Source organism: Rhinatrema bivittatum, chromosome 1 (assembly GCF_901001135.1).
Source record: "Rhinatrema bivittatum chromosome 1, aRhiBiv1.1, whole genome shotgun sequence".
Classification (NCBI taxonomy): domain Eukaryota; kingdom Metazoa; phylum Chordata; class Amphibia; order Gymnophiona; family Rhinatrematidae; genus Rhinatrema; species Rhinatrema bivittatum.
Window position 1 is genome coordinate 750340849 of NC_042615.1, and position 20703 is coordinate 750361551.

Genomic DNA, 20703 nt, shown 5'->3' on the forward strand with positions numbered 1-20703 from the left:
CCTGCTAATCAATTGTTTTTTATATGTTGAAAGATTGGCAAGAGTACTTTTTTTTTTTTTTTTTTTTCCTAGTGCAGTTGGATGTGAGATTTCAATCTTATATTTATGGTTCCAAAATCTGTCTCCTGAGACCCCCAGTCAGTTAAATTTTCAGGTTATCCACGATGCAGTGCATCTTAGTTCAAATATAGTTCAATCATATTCATTGTGAATATGCTGAAAACATGTCCAGCTGGATAGGCTCTTAGCTAGTCTAGGATTGAAAGGAAGTTTGCCAAAGCGGGGCCTTTTGTTACCCTCTTTTATCCTCAAGAATTTGCCTTTGCAATGTGTTGTCATCACTGCAAAAACATGCCAAAATTTTTCTGATCCCAGCTTTTGAAATCCCTTTCTTTCTAATCTTTCACTTTTTAGATCCTATAGTTCAAATTGCTATTGACAATTCCTGGAACATCCTGTACACCCGCTCAGAGAAAGGAGTAATACAGGTATTGTTTCTTCTCATTTTCTCAAAAACATAGGACTAGCTTTTCTGTTTGTGAAACTGGAGATTAATAATTGTGTGTAAGAGAAGAAAGCTAGAGGATGTAATATAATGGCCCCCTAACTTAATTATTGATGTGGTTTGACTGAAAAAAGCCTTCCATATGGTGGTTTAGTCTTCTACACTTTCATAAATAACTCCCAAACATCTGAATATCTGGCATTATCATCGACCAGTTTTTAATTAATTTGTAAATGTCCTAATTGTATTCTTTAGTCAGTTTTAGAATGCACATTCAAATGGAGGGTACTGTGGAAATGTAATTATAATTTAATACAGTTTTGTAGTGAGGATTACTCATTGGCATTTGGAAGAAACCATTAATGATCTGTGAGTGTGTGTGTGTGTATCAGAAGACAGCTTATTGAAGGAAGTCAGCCAGTCAGTGCACGCAAGAAAAGAAATGCAATGCATTGCAGAAAACACTGAACAGATTTTTTGAATTCTAGGTATATGATTTGGGACAAGACGGTCAAGGAATGAGCAGGATTGCATCTGTATCACAAAATTTGATTGTCTCAGCAGCCTCAAACATTGCCAGGTGATGTGAGCAACACCTGTCTCATCTCGACTTTTTTAAATGTATTTTCTTAGCATTCAGATAGGTGGATCCACGACCAGTGGGTTATGCCCCTCTACAAGCAGATAGAGACAGAGCAAATCTGATGTTACGTTAAATGGCAAGTTAAATGTAAGACATTGATAAGACAGGCTAAGAGAGAATTTGAAAGGAAGTTGGCCATAGAGGCAAAAACTCAAAGTAAAAACTTTTTAAATATATCCGAAGCAGAAAGCCTACGAGGGAGTCAGTTGGACCGTTAGATGATTGAGGGGTTAAAGGGGCACTTAGAGAAGACAAGGTCATCGCGGAAAGATTAAATGATTTCTTTGCTTCGGTGTTTACTAAAGAGTATGTTGGGGAGATACCAGTTCCGGAGAAGGTTTTCATGGATAATGATTTAGATGGACTGAACCAAATCATGGTAAACCTAGAAGATGTGGTAGGCCTGATTGACAAACTGAAGAGTAGTAAATCACCTGGACTGGATGGTATACACACCAGGGTTCTGATAGAACTCAAAAATGAAATTTCATATCTATTAGTAAAAATTTGTAACCTGTCATTAAAATCATCCATTGTACCTGAAGACTGGAGGGTGGCTAATGTAACGCCAATATTTAAAAAGGGCTCCGGGGCGATCCGGGAAACTAGAGACCACCTGACTTCAATGCCAGAAAAAATAGTGGAAAGTGTTCTAAAGATCAAAATCACAGAATATATAGAAAGGCATGATTTAATGAAACACAGTCAACATGAATTTACCCAAGGGAAGTCTTGCCTCACAAATCTGCTTGATTTTTTTGGTAAAGGTGAACCAGTAGATGTAGTGTAGTTGGATTTTCAGAAGGCGTTTGATAAAGTCCCTCATGAGAGGCTTCTAAGAAAACTAAAAAGTCATGGGATAGGAGGCGATGTCCTTTCGTGGATTACAAACTGGTTAAAAGACAGGAAACAGAGTAGGATTAAATGGTCAATTTTTTTCAGTGGAAAAGGGTAAACAGTGGAGTGCCTCAGACATCTGTACTTGGACCGGTTCTTTTCAATATATTTATAAATGATCTGGAAAGGAATACGATGAGTGAGGTTATCAAGTTTGCAAATGGTACAAAATTATTCAGAGTAGTTAAATCACAAGCGGATTGTGATACATTGCAGGAGGACCTTGCAAGACTGGAAGATTGGGCATCCAAATGGCAGATAAAATTTAATGTGGACAAGTGCAAGGTGTTGCATATAGGGAAAAATAACCCTTGCTGTAAATACACAATATTAGGTTCCATATTAGGAGCTACCACGCAGGAAAAAGATCTAGGATTCATAGTGGATAATACTTTGAAATAGTCAGCTCAGTGTGCTGCTCCAGCAGTCAAAAAGCATGCAGAATGTTAGGAATTAAGAAGGGAATGGTGAATAAAACGGAAAATGTCATAATCCCTCTATATCGCTCCATGGTGAGACCGCACCTTGAATACTGTGTACAATTCTGGTCACCGCATCTCAAAAAAGATATAGTTGCAATGGAGAAGGTACAGAGAAGGGCGACCAAAATGATAAAGGGAATGGAACAGCATCCCCAAGAGGAAAAACTAAAGAGGTTAGGACTGTTCAGCTTGGAGAAGACGAGATGGCTGAGGGGGGATATGATAGAGGTGTTTAAAATCATGAATGGTCTAGAACGGGTAAATGTGAATCGGTTATTTACTCTTTCAGATAATAGGACTAGGGGGCACTCCACGAAGTTAGCATGTAGCACATTTAAACCTAATCAGAGAGAGTTCTTTTTCACTCAACGCACAATTAAACTCTGGAATTTGTTGCTAGGGGATGTAGTTAGTGCAGTTCCCTGTACGTACCAGGATCAGTCCAGGACACCTGGGTTGTGACTCCGCACCAGTAGATGGAGACAGACTAAAACTTGTGGGCGGAGCCATATAAGCCCCTGTGCCAGTCACAGCCCCTCAGTCTTACTCTGTCTCCAGTAGATGGTGCAGGTCTAGTCACAGCCCTGCCTGACCTGATTCTGGTGTTGGTGTTAGTCAGGTTTGAATTTTTGGGCTAGGTTTTTTGTTAGGCATAGTTGTTTATATACCAAATTGGGGTTTTCTTTTAATCCCTTAGTCTCGGGTGCCCTGCCTCCCAGGGGGGTTGAGAGGTCCTGAGGGGACTACCCTCCCCCGGTTGAGGCCGCTGCCAGGGTCGAGGACCCGGCTGGTCTAGTGGCAGCGTCAGGGGTGACACCGGGGAGCCCGGTTCACTCACCCCTGCAGGACTAGGGCTCCAGGACCCGGGACAGCGGCGTCAGCGTTTTAAAAAAAAAAAAAAAAAAAAAAGAGTTTTCTGTTTTTATTTTGTTGCGGCCGGCTCTCCGTTCCTTCGGCGTCGCTGCTCCGTCGTTTTCGCGCAGGGGGGCGCCGCAGGCAAGAGGGGAGGTCGCCGAATTAGTTTTTCTTTAATTTTGACGCGCCTCAGTTTTTTACTTCCCGCGGTCGCTGGCTTGCCGCGCGGTTCTTCAGGCAAGGCCTGCGGGTCGGCGCGCGCGCGTTTGTCCAGGGAGGGCCTCTGCTCGGCCTGCATCCAGGACGGTGAAGCAACGTCCGGGGCATCGCAGGGGGCTCGGGCCCGGATCGCGTGTTCGCCGCCGCGAGGGGTAGGCCCAGTAAACAGGCCTCAGGACATTTTCCCGCTCAGCGCGGGAGCGGCGGCCATTTTGGCCACCGGCAAGGAATTCTCGCGGACCGCGGCAGGCGATTCAGCTCTCCCTCCCGCGTTATCCCCGCAGCGGGGCGCGGCGGGAGGGGGCGCCGAGGAGGGGCTTCGGCCCCGGGGGGATTCCGACGCCGATTCTATATCCGGGTCGTTTTTTTCTGAGGATTTCGCGGGCTTGCTGCGCAAGGTACTTAAGTACAAGCGCAGCAAGCGCTCCCGAGGGGGGGGCTCTGGGGAGGGCTCCAACCAGGCCCCACAGAGTAAGCGCAAGGCAAAAAAAAAAAAAAGACCGCGATGCTTGCTCAGGAGCCAGCGCGAGGGAAACGGCTTCCCCGGAGCGTACCTCAGGAGTCAGTTCCAGACGATTCCTCCACGGCGGATACTGATGGTCTCAAGGAGCCCCCGAGGGGGGCTGAGGAGACGGGGACGGATGGCTCCGCCCAGCCCGGCGCGGGAACAGGTACACAGGCAGCGGACGGGGATGACCCCAAGGTAGTCCGTCTGTTCCGCAGAGAGGAACTGTCGCCATTCATCCCGGCCATTCTCCAGGACCTGGGGATAGAGGCTTCACCAGTGGTGGTCCGCCAGGAGGCCAATATGGATCCAGTGCGACTGGGATACCCCGGAATTAGGGTTGAAAGTCAGCAAGGCCATGGATAAGCTCTACCCGCTCCCGGAGGAGGCGCTGGAGCTTCTGCAACTTCCAAAGGTGGATTCAGCGGTCTCCGCGGTGACGAAGAGGCCCACTATCCCGGTCACAGGGGCGACGGCCCTTCGGGATATACAAGACAGGAAGCTCGTAGTGCATCTCAAGAAGATTTTTGAGGTATCCGCCCTAGGGGTACGGGCAGCAATCTGCACTAACTTCGCCATGCGCGCTAGTTTACGCTGGGCCCAGGTCCTTCAGGCGAATGCAGGCCTGTTAGCGGAGGAGGCGTCTCAGGCTGATAGATTGGAGACGGGAATAGCTTAGGGAGCTGACGCCCTCCACAACCTGCTGCGCACCTCTGCTAGGTCCATAGTAGCCGCAGTTTCGGCGCGCCGTCTCCTGTGGCTACGCAACTGGGCAGCGGATGGCTCTTCCAAAGCCCACCTGGGTTCGTTACCTTTCAAGGAGTTGGATGATTTGATGGTTTCTCTGGGAGAGAACAGGGCATTCAAGCTGCCCGAGGATAGGGCCAGAGCGCGGCCCTCCTTTCCGGCCAGGGCCCGGTTCCCGGGGCCCAGGAAATCGCGCCCTCAAAGATCCGCCGGCTCTTCGTATAGACCATCTTCTTCCCGGAACACTCAATGGCAGCAGTCCTTTCATGGGAAACGTTACGGGGAGCAAGGCGGGGCCCCGTCGGGTGCGGGGTCCAAGCCCTCGCAATGAACTCCGGCCGGTCCACCTCTCGTCGCGCCTGCGGCACGCCGTTCCAAATGTAGGGGCGCGGTTAACTTTATATTTCGAGGAGTGGACCAGGGTGACGTCGGGCCAGTGGGTCCTCGACGTGATAAGACACGGCTACGAGTTAGATTTTGCTCGCATCCCAGCGGACGAGTTCCTGGTCTCGCCCTGCAAGGCCCCAGGAAGAGGGCAGCGATGTTGGACACCTTCCGTCGGCTGGAAAGCTTGGGGGCCATATCCCCCGTCCCTGCCGATCGGTGCAGCTCGGGCCGTTACTCCATTTACTTCGTAGTTCCCCAGAAGGACGGCACTTCAAGGCCAATTCTGGACCTCAAAGGGGTAAACAGATGTCTTCGCGTTCACCACTTCGAAATGGAAACGATTCGGTCAGTTATTGCTTCGGTGCGTCCGGGCGAATTTCTGGCTCCTCTGGATCTCACGGAGGCGTACCTTCACGTGGGCATTCAGCCATCGTGCCAGCAGTTTCTGAGGTTCTGCGTTCTGGGGAGGCACTACCAATTTCGGGCGCTTCCTTTTTGTTCTTGCAACGGTGCCTCGGACATTCACGAAAGTGATGGTGGTAGTGGTGGCGCAGCTGCGACGGGAAGGTCTTCTGGTTCATCCTTACCTAGACGATTGGCTGATTCGGGCGAAGTCAGAGAGTCAGTGTCGACGGGCGGTGGACAGGGTCCTCCAGCTCGTGCAGTCCCTAGGCTGGGTGGTCAATTACAACAAAAGTTATTTGGCTCCCACTCAGTCCTTGGAATTTCTGGGGGCCTTATTCGACACGAAACGGGGCAGGGTAAGCCTCTCTCAAGATCGGATATGCAAACTGCAATCTCAGGTGCGGCGTCTGTTGTCTCTTCGCCGTCCACGAGTCTGCGATTACCTGACGGCGCTGGGGTCTATGGCTTCAACGCTCGCGTTGGTACCCTGGGCGTTCGCTCACCTGCGGCCATTGCAGTCTTCTTTGCTGTCCCGTTGGACACCAGTTTCGGAGGATTTCTACCTACCGCTCCCGCTTGTGGGTCCGGCGAGATCCAGTCTTCTTTGGTGGCTGGATCCAAGTCATCTGTCCTGTGGCGTATCCCTTCTCGTTCCCGACTGGACGGTGGTGGCCACGGATGCAAGTCTCTCCGGCTGGGGAGCAGTTTGCCTAGGGAAGTCGGTGCAAGGTCGTTGGTCAGCGTCACAAGCTCAATGGTTCATCAACCGCCTTGAGACCAGGGCGGTCTGTCTGGCTCTCCAAGCCTTCCTACCCTTGGTGCGGGGACAGGCGGTCCGAGTACTGTCAGACAACGCAACCACCGGGGCCTACATCAATCGTCAAGGAGGGACGAGAAGTCCACTGGTGGCGGAAGAGGTGAGAATTTTGATGGCCTGGTCGGAACAACATCTCAGCAGCATAGCAGCGTCTCACATTGCCGGGGTCGACAACGTGCAGGCGGATTTTCTCAGCAGGCATCGTCTAGATCCCGGAGAGTGGGAACTGGCGGACGAGGCGTTTCTTCTCCTCTGCAGGACGTGGGGAGTTCCCCACTTGGATCTGATGGCCACGTGGCACAACGCGAAGGCTCTGCGTTTTTTACAGTCGGCGTCGAGAGCGGGGAGCAGAGGGCTTCGATGCGCTGGTGCTCCCTTGGCCGACGGATGTGCTGCTGTACGTGTTTCCCCCGTGGCCACTGATCGGCAAGATCCTGCGGCGCGTAGAATTGTACCCATCCAACGTGATCATGGTGGCACCGGAGTGGCCACGCCGTCCATGGTTCGCAGACCTCATTCGGTTGTCGGTGGAGGCTCCCCTTCGTCTCCGCGGCTTCGCGGGGCTGCTTCATCAGGGCCCCGTCTGTTTGTAGGATGCGGATCACTTTTGTCTCGCGGCATGCTTTTTGAAAGGAATCGGTTAAAGAGCAAAGTTTACTCGGACGCGGTTATTGCTACGCTACTGAGGTCCCGGAAGCAGTCTCCGTCCCTGGCTTATGTCAGGGTCTGGGTAGTTTTTGAGGATTGGTGTATGAAGCGAGGTTTGGATCCCACCGCCGCTGCGGTCTCTGATATTCTGGCTTTCCTCCAGGTGGGACTGGCCAGAGGCATGGCGTGCAGTTCCCTACGGGTCCAAGTGGCGGCACTTGGTTGTTTGCGGGGGAAGGTCGGGGGTCCCCTCTGGCTCGTCACCCGGATATAGCCCGTTTCCTGAAGGGGGCTAGGCATCTCCGTCCTCCCTTGCGTCCTTCCTGTCCGGCTTGGAATCTTAATTGGGTTCTTTCTGCCTTATGTTCGGCACCGTTTGAGCCTTTTGCAGCGCTCTACTGTCAAGGGTCTCACGTTGAAGACCGTGTTTCTGGTGGCGATTTCTTCGGCACGCCGTATCTCAGAATTGCAGGCGTGGTCATGTAGGGAGCCGTCCTTGCGACTCTCCGACACAGGCGTTTTCCTTGCGCACTGTCCCTTCTTTCTTCCGAAGGTCGTCTCGGCTTTTCATTTGAATCAATCCGTTGAACTTCCCGCTTTCGCGGTCGGGGAGTCGTCGGATCCGAAGACGAGAGACTTACGAAAGCTGGAGGTGAGGAGGTCCCTCCTTCGCTATCTGGAGGTCACTAATCCTTTTCGGATAACGGATCATCTGTTTTGTCCTCTTTTCTGGTCCCAAGAAAGGGGCTGCAGCGTCTCGCACGACGTTCGCCCGTTGGCTCTAAGAGGCCATAGGCTCAGCGTACTTTGTACGGGGAAAGACTCCGCCAGTGGGTCTTCGGGCTCATTCGACAAGGTCTCACGCTGCGTCCTGGGCGGAGTCTTCTCACGTGTTGCCCCAAGAGATTTGTAGGGCGGCTGCCTGGCAGTCGTTGCATACCTTCGTCAGACATTACCGTCTGGATGTTCAAGCCGCTGAGGTCGGAGGGTTTGGAGAGAGGGTACTCCGAGCAGGACTCTCTGCTTCCCACCCTCGGTAAGTTGGCTCTGGTACATCCCAGGTGTCCTGGACTGATCCTGGTACGTACAGGGAAAGGAAAATTAGTTTCTTACCTGATAATTTTCGTTCCTGTAGTACCAAGGATCAGTCCAGGATCCCGCCCGCTGACGGAGAGTCCGCTCATCGTTGTTTCCTTGCGCTCACCGCTTGTTCGCTCTCCCAGTTGGGGAGTCCGGTTCCCGCAGGGGTTGGAATTGTTTCCGATTAAATGGCAAGTTTTGTTGGTTAGCTATGGTTGCCCCTTTGGGTTTCTACTTTGACATTACGTATGACTGAGGGGCTGTGACTGGCACAGGGGCTTATATGGCTCCGCCCACAAGTTTTAGTCTGTCTCCATCTACTGGTGCGGAGTCACAACCCAGGTGTCCTGGACTGATCCTTGGTACTACAGGAACGAAAATTATCAGGTAAGAAACTAATTTTCCTTTAGTGTAGCTGGATTTAAAAAAGGTTTGGATAAGTTCTTGGAGGAGAAGTCCATTACCTGCTATTAATCAAGTTGACTTAGAAAAATAGCCACTGCTATTACTTGCATCAGTAGCATGGGATAGACTTAGTTTTTGGGTACTTGCCAGGGACTTATAGCCTGGATTGGGCACTGTTGGAAACAGGATGCTGGGCTTGATGGACCCTTGGTCTGACTCAGTATGGCATGCTCTTATGTTCTTATATACCCCTATACTGACATCAGCCTGCCAGGATTCTGTCTCCAGCAGTTGATGGATGTGCATCTCCCTACTGAGGATTGTGTAAAGTTTTTTTTGTAGAAGGAGAAAATAAGAAAGGTTTCTTGCCCCGCTGTCCTGTGGGGATATCTTTTGGTCCATCCCTCAGTTCAGTTTTTCTGAGGTGAAATATTCAGATCCCTCCTTCAGATGAGTGCTTTAGTCTGGTAGCTGGGTTCTGCTGGTGTGGACGTAGCTGAAAGAAAAACAGCTGAAAGGCAAGTGGGTACAGGAAACAAAGCGCTAATATAAAAAAATAAATAAATAAAAAGAGGTAAGGGGGAGTTGATTTTAAGGATTCCTCCCCCATCCAGTCTCTGTGCTCGGCACGCCAGTCTGACTTTTTTGGGACCTCTCCTTTTTATTTTAGTATCCTTTGAAGATATCTCCCTCTGAACTATATACTGCTATCAGCTTTCCCCCATGTTCTAGCTTTAAAGCTGTTCTATCTCTTTTTCGAAGGTTACCGCCAGCAGCTTGGTTCCATCCTGGTTAAGGTGGAGCCTATCCTTTCAGAATAGACTCCCCCCTTCCCCAAAATGTTTCCCAGTGCCTAACAAAACTAAAGTCCTCTTCTCTGCACCATTGTCTCATTCACACATTGGGGTCCTGCACATGGAACAGGGAGCAGTTCAGAGAACACTACCTGGAGGTTCTAGATTTCAACTTTCTACCTAAAAGTCTACATTTGGCTTTCAGAACCTCACTCCTACACCTTCCTATGTCATTAGTGCCCACATGTACTTTGACAGCCAGCTTCTCCCCAGTTTTGTCTAAAATCTTATCTAAGTGATGCATGTGGTCCACCACCTTTACACCTGGCAGGCAATTTACCAAGCGATCCTTATGTCCACAAGCCAACCAGCTATCTACATTCCTAATAATCAAATCATCAAATATGTAAGCCAACTTAACCCTTCACTCTTGGAGATTCTTCCTTGGTGCCAGAGGATAATGCATCACTTGGTGAGCAGGTCTTTGTGACGGGATCACTTCCTGCTTCTCTAGAGTGATGATCTCCAATCGCGTGATCTTGCTTCTCCAAATCAGCACAGGGCTGCAGGACTAGAGTTGAGCTTGGCAACTGTATTTCTGAAGGCCTCTTCTATATATCTCTGTCTCAGCTTCTCCAGGTCTGCCACTCTAGCCTCCAGAAATTAGACTCATTCCTTGAAAGCCAGGAGCTCTTTGCGTTGGGCATACCCATATAACTTCTCACCAACTAGTAGATAATCATACATGTGGCACTTGGTGCAAAAGACTGGAAGGGCCCCCATCTCACTCTGGGACTGCTGTCTGCTTCTTAATATTGTTGAGTTCTTAGTTAATGTAGGTTGCTATGGTCAAAAAGATATGTAAATCAGAGTCTTTTAGATGTGTGTGGTATATTTAATATTCATTTGGTAATGACCTGCAAGGGGACAATTTAATTTAGTTGATATGAGATAGCTCGCTCTCTTATTCTAGATAAATCTCCGATTGATTTTTGATGTAAAAATTTCTCTTGACCCTGTTATATGGAATAAGAGTTTATTAATCAATGAATGAGCTTAGAGGTGGGTGGAAGGAAAAGAAAGACACAAAATGAAATTACCTATCTTTCCTAATCTTTTTTTTTTTTTTTTTCAGTTAAGGTGCGCACACTAATTTACCTCACAGTATCACCTCTGCCCAAGTCCCAGTATAACCCAGCAAGTATTACTTACTTATCCTCTTCAGCCATCAAAAATCAACTTCTTTCAATACTTTCTCAGGATGGATGCCCAGTGAGGAGAGGCAGGCTATGCTTAGTCTTAGCCACTGAAAAACTTCTTTACAATATTACCCTCTTATTCATGAGCTTTGTATGTGATGGCAAGGTTCTATTCAACAGCCGATTAACTTCATTGTACAATCATTTACTGATTTCACATATGCAAAATCTTCTCATTCAGTAGCTAATTTTGTTTTCTACCTCTCTCCTCAGGACTATAGATCGTTCTGTCTTCAAGCCTATTGTTCAAATATCAGTGATAGAAAAGTCTGAATCTCTTGACTGCCAGTTACTAGCGGTCACACATGCAGGTGAGAATGCACACAGGAAACAAGTTTGCTTCTGCTGTTGATGATTTAAAGTTTTAATGTTTTGGGGATGTGGTATGCAACTTGAGCTAGGTCAGTTGCCTAGAAATTAGGACAAAGCTCCTCAGCATGGAGCACTTATCATGTTGTATCCAGTACATCCTTTTGTCCTACAGCTAAAACAGGGGTCCCCAAATTATGTCCCCGAGGCCAGATGGCAAACCTTGGCAAAATTTTATTTGACCCACACCAAGGAGCCTGATCCAGCCCACAGAGGTGACAACAGAAGGAGCTTGATCTGACTTAGTGGTGGTAGTGAGAGCATATTCCGCCACTACCACTAGCTCAAATACTTGAAGTCAGAAGTGCAATTATCAACACAGCAGAGCAGTGTGGGCAAGGCATGTCTGTGCATAGCCACCACTAATTGGCTGCATTATGCATTGCTAGCATTAGTGCTGCTTGCGCAGGTGGATCCACTTAAGCCAAAGTTGGGGAGAGAGGTTGCAACATAGCCATAAGTAGTTATTGGCTGCTGTGGAGGGTGTTGTAGGCCAAGAAGAGGAAGGCACTGGCAGTATCGAGCCCTGGGTTCTAAGAGACTGCCAGGGCAAGATAGGTAAGGATGGTGATTCCTGGAGTTCTCAACTATCTCTTTGGAACTGTTGGGGAGAGGGCATGGACATAGTTCCCTAAGGATGCAAGCTTTGGAGGCACAGAATGTAGAAATCCTCATTATTTTCACCCAGATAACAATTCAAAGTGTTTCTCCCTGGAGTAGGGTCTCTAGAGAGTGTGGTTTTGCTCATACTATGAATTTCTTAGCATGTAGCCAGATGGACTCTGAACCAATGGGTTAGGCTCCCCTGCCACCAGATGGAGACAGTCAGATTTCAAAGCTGACGTCACCCTCGATAGACCCCCTGCAGTGGACATACCTCTCCCTATGGTGATTGCTGTACTTTTGGGAAGGAGAAATTCTACATTTAAATTGGAGAAAAAATTGAGCCCTGCTCTCTTGTGGTGATACCTAAAGGTCCATCCCCCAGTTGAGAATTCTTGAGGCGATTTCTGAGATCCCTCAGAGGTGTGCCTTGGTCCGGTAGCCAGTTCCCGGCGTGGACTTTGCTGCTTAAGCAGTGGGTGCAGGAAGCTGAGCACAGCAGTGACAGCCAAAGCCTTTTCCCCTTGCAGCCGAAGACCGTCTCTGTACTCAGCCGGGTAAGCACTGAGCCCAGGTAAGTTTAAAAAAAAAAAAGATTTACCTCCTGATTCAGAGATGTTTGGAGGGGTTTTCAGTAGGACTTCCTCCAGTCTCCTTCCTCGATGGGCCGTATCGACAACGTTCCCGATCCCATTGGAGTAAGGGGACGTGGGCATCCAAGCGAGTTGGTGGGCTAGGCCCAGCTTTAGGCTTGGTCGGCAAACCGCGTCTTTGTGCATGCCGTATTGCCCTCCATAGAATTTCGGTACGCTCAGTGCATTGGCTCTGCGCACTCGCATGTATAACATCGCATTTGTACATACGCGCACAACCTAATAAGCACAGAATAAAGGTAAAGCCGGGCGCACAGGCTGTGTGTGCGCCTCACCGTGTCCCACCTAGGCACCCGAAATCTGCATGCATAAAATTTTAAGTGCAAGCCGACAGAACGCACAGTTACTGCCACCAATGTCTTCAGCAGCCAAGAAACAGACTCCTTTCTCTCTGCGCTGCTTGTCATATTAGGGCTTCTCATCATGATCTGGATTCCAACATGTCAGCGCTGTGAGGAAGCCCAGGGAGAGTTGGCCTCCCCAGACTTTGCTAAGCCTGATTCCTCCTATTCAGAGGATGGGTTAGCCACAGCCTTAACTGAAGTACCCTGGATCCTAGTACCCCTGGGTCATCCATGGGAGAGGGAAATTCAGCAGCGCCTATCCCAGTACTTCCTGGGCTAGGCATGGACCTGGCTGCCTTTTCTTGGGTGGAATTTTTCCAGGGTTTTCAAGCCTTCGTACAGGTGCGGTCTGCTACCTAACTTGCCCCTGTCCAGATAGAACCTCAGCTGCTAAGCCCTCCCTCTCCCAGTCCTATCAGCAGACCTCGAGGCATGCCCTGCCTCACCAAGGATATCCCTGGCAGGGGCACAGACAGCATGGACAAAGAGAAGGATATGGATTCCTTGGAAGATGGGGAAATTCCTCCTGGCTTAGAACCTTATTGGACAATGTTACGGTTTTTCCATAGAGACGAATTGCCAGCCCTGGTTTCCCAGACCCTGAAGATGCTGGGATTTCCTGGGGCGGACTCTATAATGGAAGCCAAGAAGAATCCCATTCTGATTTCCCTACGGAAAGCCTTGCTACTTTCCAGTACTGGAAGCCATCCAGGATTTGATTGACCTGGACTAGGAATCCCCAGAAGCACGTTTTAAAGGGGGTCGAGCCTTAGAAGCTCTATACCCACTGGATCTGGCAGTGAGAGAGCATTTGCGTTTCCCCTAAAGTGGATACGCTGGTCTGTGCCTTCTCTAAGCGAATGATTATCCCAGTGGAGGGAGGAGCACCCTTAAAGGATGCGCATGATAGACAGATGGAGTCCATCCTTAAACAGGCCTTTGATGCAATAGCAATGACCTTACAGATTGCTTCTTGTTGTGCCCTGGTAGCTCATTTGTGCCTACTCCTCTTCAGGAGGTGGATGACTTGGGGGTGAATTCCAGAGCGGTAATGGAACCTGCCGTTGCCTTTTGAGCTGACGCGGGCTCAGATCTAGTCCGTACTTCGGCCAGAGAAGTAGCCTCAGTGGTGGCGGCCAGAAGACAGCTATGGCTGCGGAATTGGTCAGCAGATGCAATCTCCAAGGTAAATCTTACAAAGATGCCCTTTAAAGAATCACTCCTTTTCGGAAGCAAATTGGAAAAGCTGGCCAGTAAATGGGGCGAATCTCCAGTTCCCCAGCTACGAAAAGATAAGAGAAAGCAGTTACAGTACCCCTTGCCTATGAGGGGTCGATCCAGGGGTTTCCAACGCTTTTGCCCTACAGAAACTCGACATTTCAGAGGTCTCGGTCCTTTGGGAGGTGTCAGTCCTTTCGTAGTCGACAGCCCAAGAGAGGGGCAGGCTTGGGTTCAGGTTTGTCCTGAACCTCCCAATGAAGTTTTGCCGACCCACCTTTGGAATGAGGAGATAGGGGTTCGACTGCCCCTCTTCTACCAGTGGTGGGTCGAGATCACTTCGGACAGATGGGTACTGGAGGTCATACAAAAAGGATATGCACTGGAATTTCACAGCAATCCTTGAGACGTATTCATGATGCTTCCTTGCCACTCGGAGCACAAGAAGCAGACAGTGGAGACTACTCTCTTTTAAGGCTGCTCAGGATGAGGGCTATAATCCCAGTACCTGCCTAGTTAAAGTTGTAAAATTTTTGACATAAGTTTTCCGTACTGGGCTCCATCCGATGATGTCACCTATGTGTGAGGGCTACCATCCTGCTTCAAGGCCCTCATAGCCCAATAAAGCAGAGGTGTTGTACCTTTCTATGCACTTTTCAGATGACAGAATATAAATTATATTGTATGTTTTCTGTTCTCATTTGGATAACAAGATCCTTCTACAAAAAAAAAAGAAGCGAATCGAATAGTCTTGAGACTGTGGGATCCAAAGTGACAGTAGTGATCGTTGAAGTGGTTGCATGTGTGCCCTTGCCCATGACACTACTTCCTGGGTTGCCGCCTTCAACCCAAGAACTTGGAGATAGCGCCACACCATCGGGCACATCGTGCTCATCAACTGACACACTTGGGGCATTAACTTCCTTATCCGCGTGGTCTGAAGACCTTGCCCTGCTTGGTATCAAAACACACTCCCAGGTATTCCAAGGACTGAGAGGGCTGGGAGAATGCTTTTGTCCAGGTTTACGACCAAGCCGAATTCCTGAAGCAAGGAGGTCACCCGGAGACTCTCTTCCACGGACTTGGTCCAGATCAACCAGTCGTCGTTTGGGTGCACCAGGATTCCCTCTCTTCTTAATGCTGCTGCTATGACCACCATCTTGGAAAATGTTCTGGGCATGGTGGCTAAGCCAAAGGGCAGTGCCCAGAACTGATAATGGCAACCCAGTACCCCAAAGCAAAGGAAATGTTGGTGTTCTTGATGGACTGGAATATGTAGGTCCAGGGAGGTTTAAGAACTCTCCTGATTGTACAGCCATTATCATAGAGCGTAGGGTTTCCATGCAGAAATGATTCACTCGTAGATGTCAGTTAATGCTCTTGAAGTCCAGGATGGAACGAAAGGAACCTTCCTTCTTGGGTACGATGAAATAGATGGTATAACGCGCATCAGCAACTTTTAAGGAGGAGCTGGAGTACAGAGTCCAACTGGTGGTCAAGCGGGCCCTGTGGGGCATCGAGCCAGTAGCACAGACTGTGCCAATACCCACGCTTTCCCTACTGGAACCACTGCTGGAACGGCTCGACATGCTCATCAGTGTGTTACTGACTCAGTTGAAGCCAGTTCCCAGGAGGCCATCAATGCTAGGCGGGGCACCGACGCTTCCCCCAACTGATCCGGTGCTCATTGCCTGTTCCTCAGAGGAGGAAGCTCCATCAATGCTGGCAGGGGTATCGAAGCCTGCAGCCCCCCTGTCCAGCTTTGCCGGTGCCACCAATGCCTCTAGACGAAGGCCAAGCACCTAGGGCCCCGTCCCCTGTGGATTACTGTGAGCATAGGGCCCTATATGACCCCTGGGAGGATGACTTTATGGAATCCTTTTCCGAGGACTCGGAACAGTCTCCTCCAGAGGAGCGAAGGAGGAGACTACCCTTCACAGGTTTTGTGGGTGCGATGGCTAAGGCCAACCCTTTTCAGTTAATGATGGAGGAGGATGCCATGCACAAAATGCTGGAAATCCTCCAGTTCGTGGAGGCTCCTAAAGAGATTGTGGCAGTCCCGGTACATGAGATATTAAGGAGTTGCTGCTAAGGATCTGGACCACCCCCTCACATTGCCTCCCATAAACTGGAAGGTGGATGTGTTTACCTCATCCAATAGTCTACCAGATTCGAAAAGCTTCAGCTGACACCAGTCAGTGGTAGTCGAATCGTCTTTCAAGAGGGTCAAGTGCTCTCGGACTCATGCCTCAGTGCCCCAGGGGAAGGATCATAGAGCGATGGACACTCTTGTGAGGAAGGTGTTCCAGGTGGCCCTGCTTATTGCTCGCATCACCTCCTACCAGCTCTACATGAGTGAGTACTAGTGCCGCCTCTTGAACAGGTGCAGGAGGTGGATGAAAGGATGCCTTAACAGCAGCAAGACACCTTATCACTGGTAGAACAGGACCTGTAATGTGGAAAATATGAGATTTGGTCAACCTGCAATGTTTTCAAGATGGCAGCGAGAGTCCCTGCAGCGGGAATCAGTGCCACCCAGAATGGCATGGCTGTGGGCCTCAGATCTCTGACCGGAGGTACAGGAAAGATTTGCTGACCTGCATTGCACAGGAGAGAATCTCTTTGGGGGGTAAGGTGATAGTCAAAGACTGTTTCTAGATTCTGCTCGGCAGTCTGCCAGATTCTTGTCAGGTTGCAAGAGCTCGGAATTATAGTCCTGGTCCTGGTGGAGGAACCAGGAGCCAGCCAGCATTCCATCTACTTCGTCGTGTCCAAAAAAGAGGACAGTTCCTTCTGTCCAATCTTGGATATCGAGAGGCAGCTGGGCCCTGAGTCTGCAAACCTTCAGGGGGAGGATGGCGGTTCGCTCAGGTGAATATCAGGTCTTACTTAACTTCATGGAGGCTTCCTGCACATACCGATTCGCCGCAACCATTAGAAGTGTCCTCAGTTCAACATGCTGGGGCAACACTTCCACTTTTGGGCTCTTCCCTTCGGACTCACCTCTGCGCCACTCACTTCTCCCAGGGTCTTGGTGGTGGCAGCCACTCTCCGCTGGGACAGGGCTCAGGTTCAGCTCTTGTTCATGCCTCCCTCGGGGGGATATCCGTTTCCAAGAGCAATCTCCAACCCTCCCAGGTTCTAGAATTCCTGGGAGCAAGGTGTTCCTGACGGATGCTCGGGCGCTCAAACTTATGTATCAAGTGTGTCATTCTCTCGCTTCCCACGGCCCGGGATTACCTTCAGATACTGGAGTCCATGGCTTCCACTATCGTTCTGGTTCCTTGAGGTTTTGCGCATATGCGTCCATTACAGAAGACTTTGCTGTCCTGCTGGAAGCCAGCGTCAGAACAGTTTCGGTTGCTCCTCCACTCTCCTACTCCACCATCGCCGACATGCGATAGTGGTCCTTTCGCTTGCGCAGCACATGAAGGGGATGCCTCTGTAGACACTTCAGTGGATCATGGTCACGACTTGATGCCAGCCTCTCGGCGGGGGAGCCGTGGGTCAAACTCAAGTTACACAGTGATACTGGTCCCCAGTCCAATCCCACTGGCACACCAATCGCCTAGAGGCCTGGGCGGTCCGCTTGGCTCCCAAGGTTTTTCTTCCTCTGTTCCGTCGCAAAGCGGTGCGGGTTCTCTCAGACAATGCCACCACGGGGGCCTACATCACCGATGGGGGGACACTAGATGTCACCTGTTGGCTCTTCATGTTCTATCAGACTTCCTCAGTCGCCAGCGTCTAAACCCCGGAGGGTGGGAACTCTCAGACGGAGCGATGGAGCTGATCGTCTGCAGGTGGGATTTCCCCCACTTGGACCTGATGGCTACTCTGAACAATAGCTCACAGACTCTTCAGCCGCAGAAGGGTGCACTCTTCAGATGGAGTGGATGCCCTGGTTCTTCCCTGGCCTTACAACGTTTTCTGGTACGTATTTCTTCCTTGGCCTCTGGTGGGAGAAGTACTCAAGCAAATAGAACCCGAGTGGCCCTGCAGGCCGTGGTACGCGGATATAGTGAACCTCGTAATAGTCTGTCCTCTTCTCCTTTGCCATCTTTCGCACCCACAGTATTTTTCGATCACTCGGATCGCTCCTATCTAGCTGCTTGGATTTGAACGACAGCGACTACGCCAGAAGGGATATAAAGAAGAACTTATATCCACTCTCTACCTCTCTCGCTTACGCACGGTTTGGACAGTTTTTTTCAGATTGTCTGGGCTGAGTCCAGAGGGGCCGCTACACAAGGCTCCGGTATCTCAGGTTCTTCATTTTTCCAGACTGGTTTTTTTTTTCTAACTGTTTCTTTTTCAACTCCTTCCGGGTACAGTTTTCCACTCTCGGGTGTAAACTCAGTGGCGGCACATCCGGATGTCATTGCTTCCTCAAGGGAGCCAAGCGTTGGTTTCTTGTTCCTACTTGTTCCACCTGAAGGTGGTCGGAGCCCCAAGCGTTGTCTTGTAGGGATCAGTAGTGGAGCTTCCTGCCTTCCTACTGAGGACATTGCGAACACATCTGGTGGGGATTGGCAGCACTTTGATGTGAAAAGAGTACTTCCACGGTAATTACAGTTTACAATGAGTTCTGGGTCTCTGATCATTTCTTTGTCTTTTGGAGTGGTCTTAAGAGAGGAACAAAGTCTTCTGAGACCTCAATTGCTCGCAGTCTAAAGGAGGCAATTACGCCGGCGTGCTTCTGTCAGGACTGGACCGTTCCGGAGGTTTTTTAGAGGCCCACTCTCTATGTTCATAAGCTGTTTCTGGGGCGGAGTATCAGTCAATCTCTGCTCAGGAAGTTTGGGGAGCGGCTACTTGGAAGTCCCTTGCTGTACAGGCATCAATTTTTGACTCCTTCGGACGGCAGGTGCTTCGAGCAGGACTGTCTCGGTCCCACCCTGTTTAGGGAAGCTTTGGTACATCCCACTATCTGGACTGATCCGGGTACATACAGGGAAAGGAAAATTGGTTCTTACCTGCTAATTTTCGTTCCTGTAGTACCATGGATCAGTCCAGACTCCCGCCCGAGTATTGTTGCTACATCCACTCAAAGTATCTTTTGCTTGTTTTCTTCACAGCATTTTGGAAGATCTGTTCCTATCAGAACTTTAAGGCACTGGAAGCATCTATTAGCTGAATATGAATATCTATGCAAGAGCAGTTCTTTTACAGAGCGTTGAATTGTTCCATCTGTCAGTTACTTGTTGCTTGCTTGTTCTTATCTTGGTTATCTTTCTATTTATCTGCTTTGATAATGTTTATACTGAAGGGATGCAGGGTAGGCTCTGTCCTGATATAGGATACCCTTTCAGTTTTTCTCTGTCTCCATCTGCTGGACAGGAGGCTCAACCCACGGTCTGGACTGATCCGTGGTGCTACAGGAACGAAAATTAGCAGGTAAGAACCAATTTTCCTTTATGCAATAAAATGGCCCCCTCTCTCCTGAACACAGGACAAGGTCAAAATTCTTTCTTCTAAAACAGTTTTATTTCTTCTAAAATTACTCTGATTCAGTTAGCTTTCAATACAAAAACAAAGAATTGTGGTTGCTTTGTTAGTCCACTTGCATATGTGGAATTAAAGGTCCCCCAAAAAAATTGTAGATACCTTTTTATTGGACTAACTTAATACATCTGTAACAAACACAAAAGGACTTAGACATTGGCTTTCTCACCCATTATCAACTGCAAAGTTTTACCGCCTCATCACCTCTGACACGCTTAGCCCCCTTCCTTTATTGAACAGCTAAAGATCTAGATGTCTCTGTACTATTTAAACTCGGTCTACCTGTGCTGTTTCTTTACTGACCTGATGAAGAGATGCTAGCTCTTGAAGCTTGTCACAGATATATTTAGTCCAATAAAAATTTATCACCTACAACTTGTTTTGTCGATCCTTAATTCCAAATACTAAAAAAACAATACATCTTGAAATGTAACATTTCTTTTAAAATTAGACTTTGTGAGAAAATGAGCATTATGTTACTTTTAGACCTTTAAACAAATCTTTCTATCAGGTTTTTAATGGTGGAACTCTTGTTCACAGATAACTGCCCAACCTTTGAACTTTTCCTTTACTTAGGTGTTCGAATGTACTTTTGTACTGTTCCATTTAAACATCCTGCATCGCGGCCTTGTATGCTGGACCTGGTTCACATCCGTCTGCCTCCGGGTTTTTCTGCCTCATCCACTGTGGAAAAGCCTTCAAAGGTGCACAAAGCTCTTTATAGCAAAGGTAAGCTAGAGAGCAGGAAAATAACTTCATATGATTGGAGATTGTGTTAATAGTAGAAGTCGATGTAAACTGTGCTACAGGGACAAATAATTTAGGGAATAAAGTAAGAACTGCTTTATAAAATAGAAAATTCCATCAAAAACTAAAGTAGCCAACTTTCTGGGATGCACACATCCACGGATATGCCTGAATCGGGGGGGGGGGGGGCGGAATACCCATGCTAGTTGGTTGTCCTTATGTCCCCCTCCGACATATCCTGAAACTTTTGTGTGGAGCCACACTGGCTGGGAACAAGTCACATGAGTGTAGTGCTATCACCAGCTTTGCCATGTCCTATGTCTCCATTTGTGGTTTTATAACACACTCTATAGCAAAATTCTAGTAGCAAGGTAAAAAACTCAATCAGTAAAAACTATTTTAGTGAAGACAAGTTCACAGCATCCTAGATGCATAGGAGACTGGGTTTTGGCAATTCTGATAGTGTTTTCAGTATAACCACATCTTTTAAGTGTGATAGTCCATTGCTGTACAGGGTGCTTTTACTTGCATCTAAAAGAACAAATAACTTTATTGACAGAGACAAAACTTAAAAAAAAAAAAAGTGTGGAGAAGCCCAATGAGAGTTATCCCGAAATAT

At 48.7% G+C, this 20703-nt stretch overlaps 1 protein-coding gene across 2 annotated transcripts in view; it reads left to right on the top strand.

Moving 5' to 3' along the window:
- Positions 1–20703, top strand: part of NUP155 (nucleoporin 155) — a 304350-nt gene that overhangs the window by 56181 nt on the left and 227466 nt on the right. For both annotated transcript variants that reach the window (XM_029578544.1, XM_029578554.1), the window contains exons 8-11: positions 415–488; positions 994–1085; positions 10862–10959; positions 19914–20066. In XM_029578544.1, coding sequence (XP_029434404.1) covers positions 415–488; positions 994–1085; positions 10862–10959; positions 19914–20066 — 417 coding nt within the window. The remainder of the gene's footprint in view (positions 1–414; positions 489–993; positions 1086–10861; positions 10960–19913; positions 20067–20703) is intronic.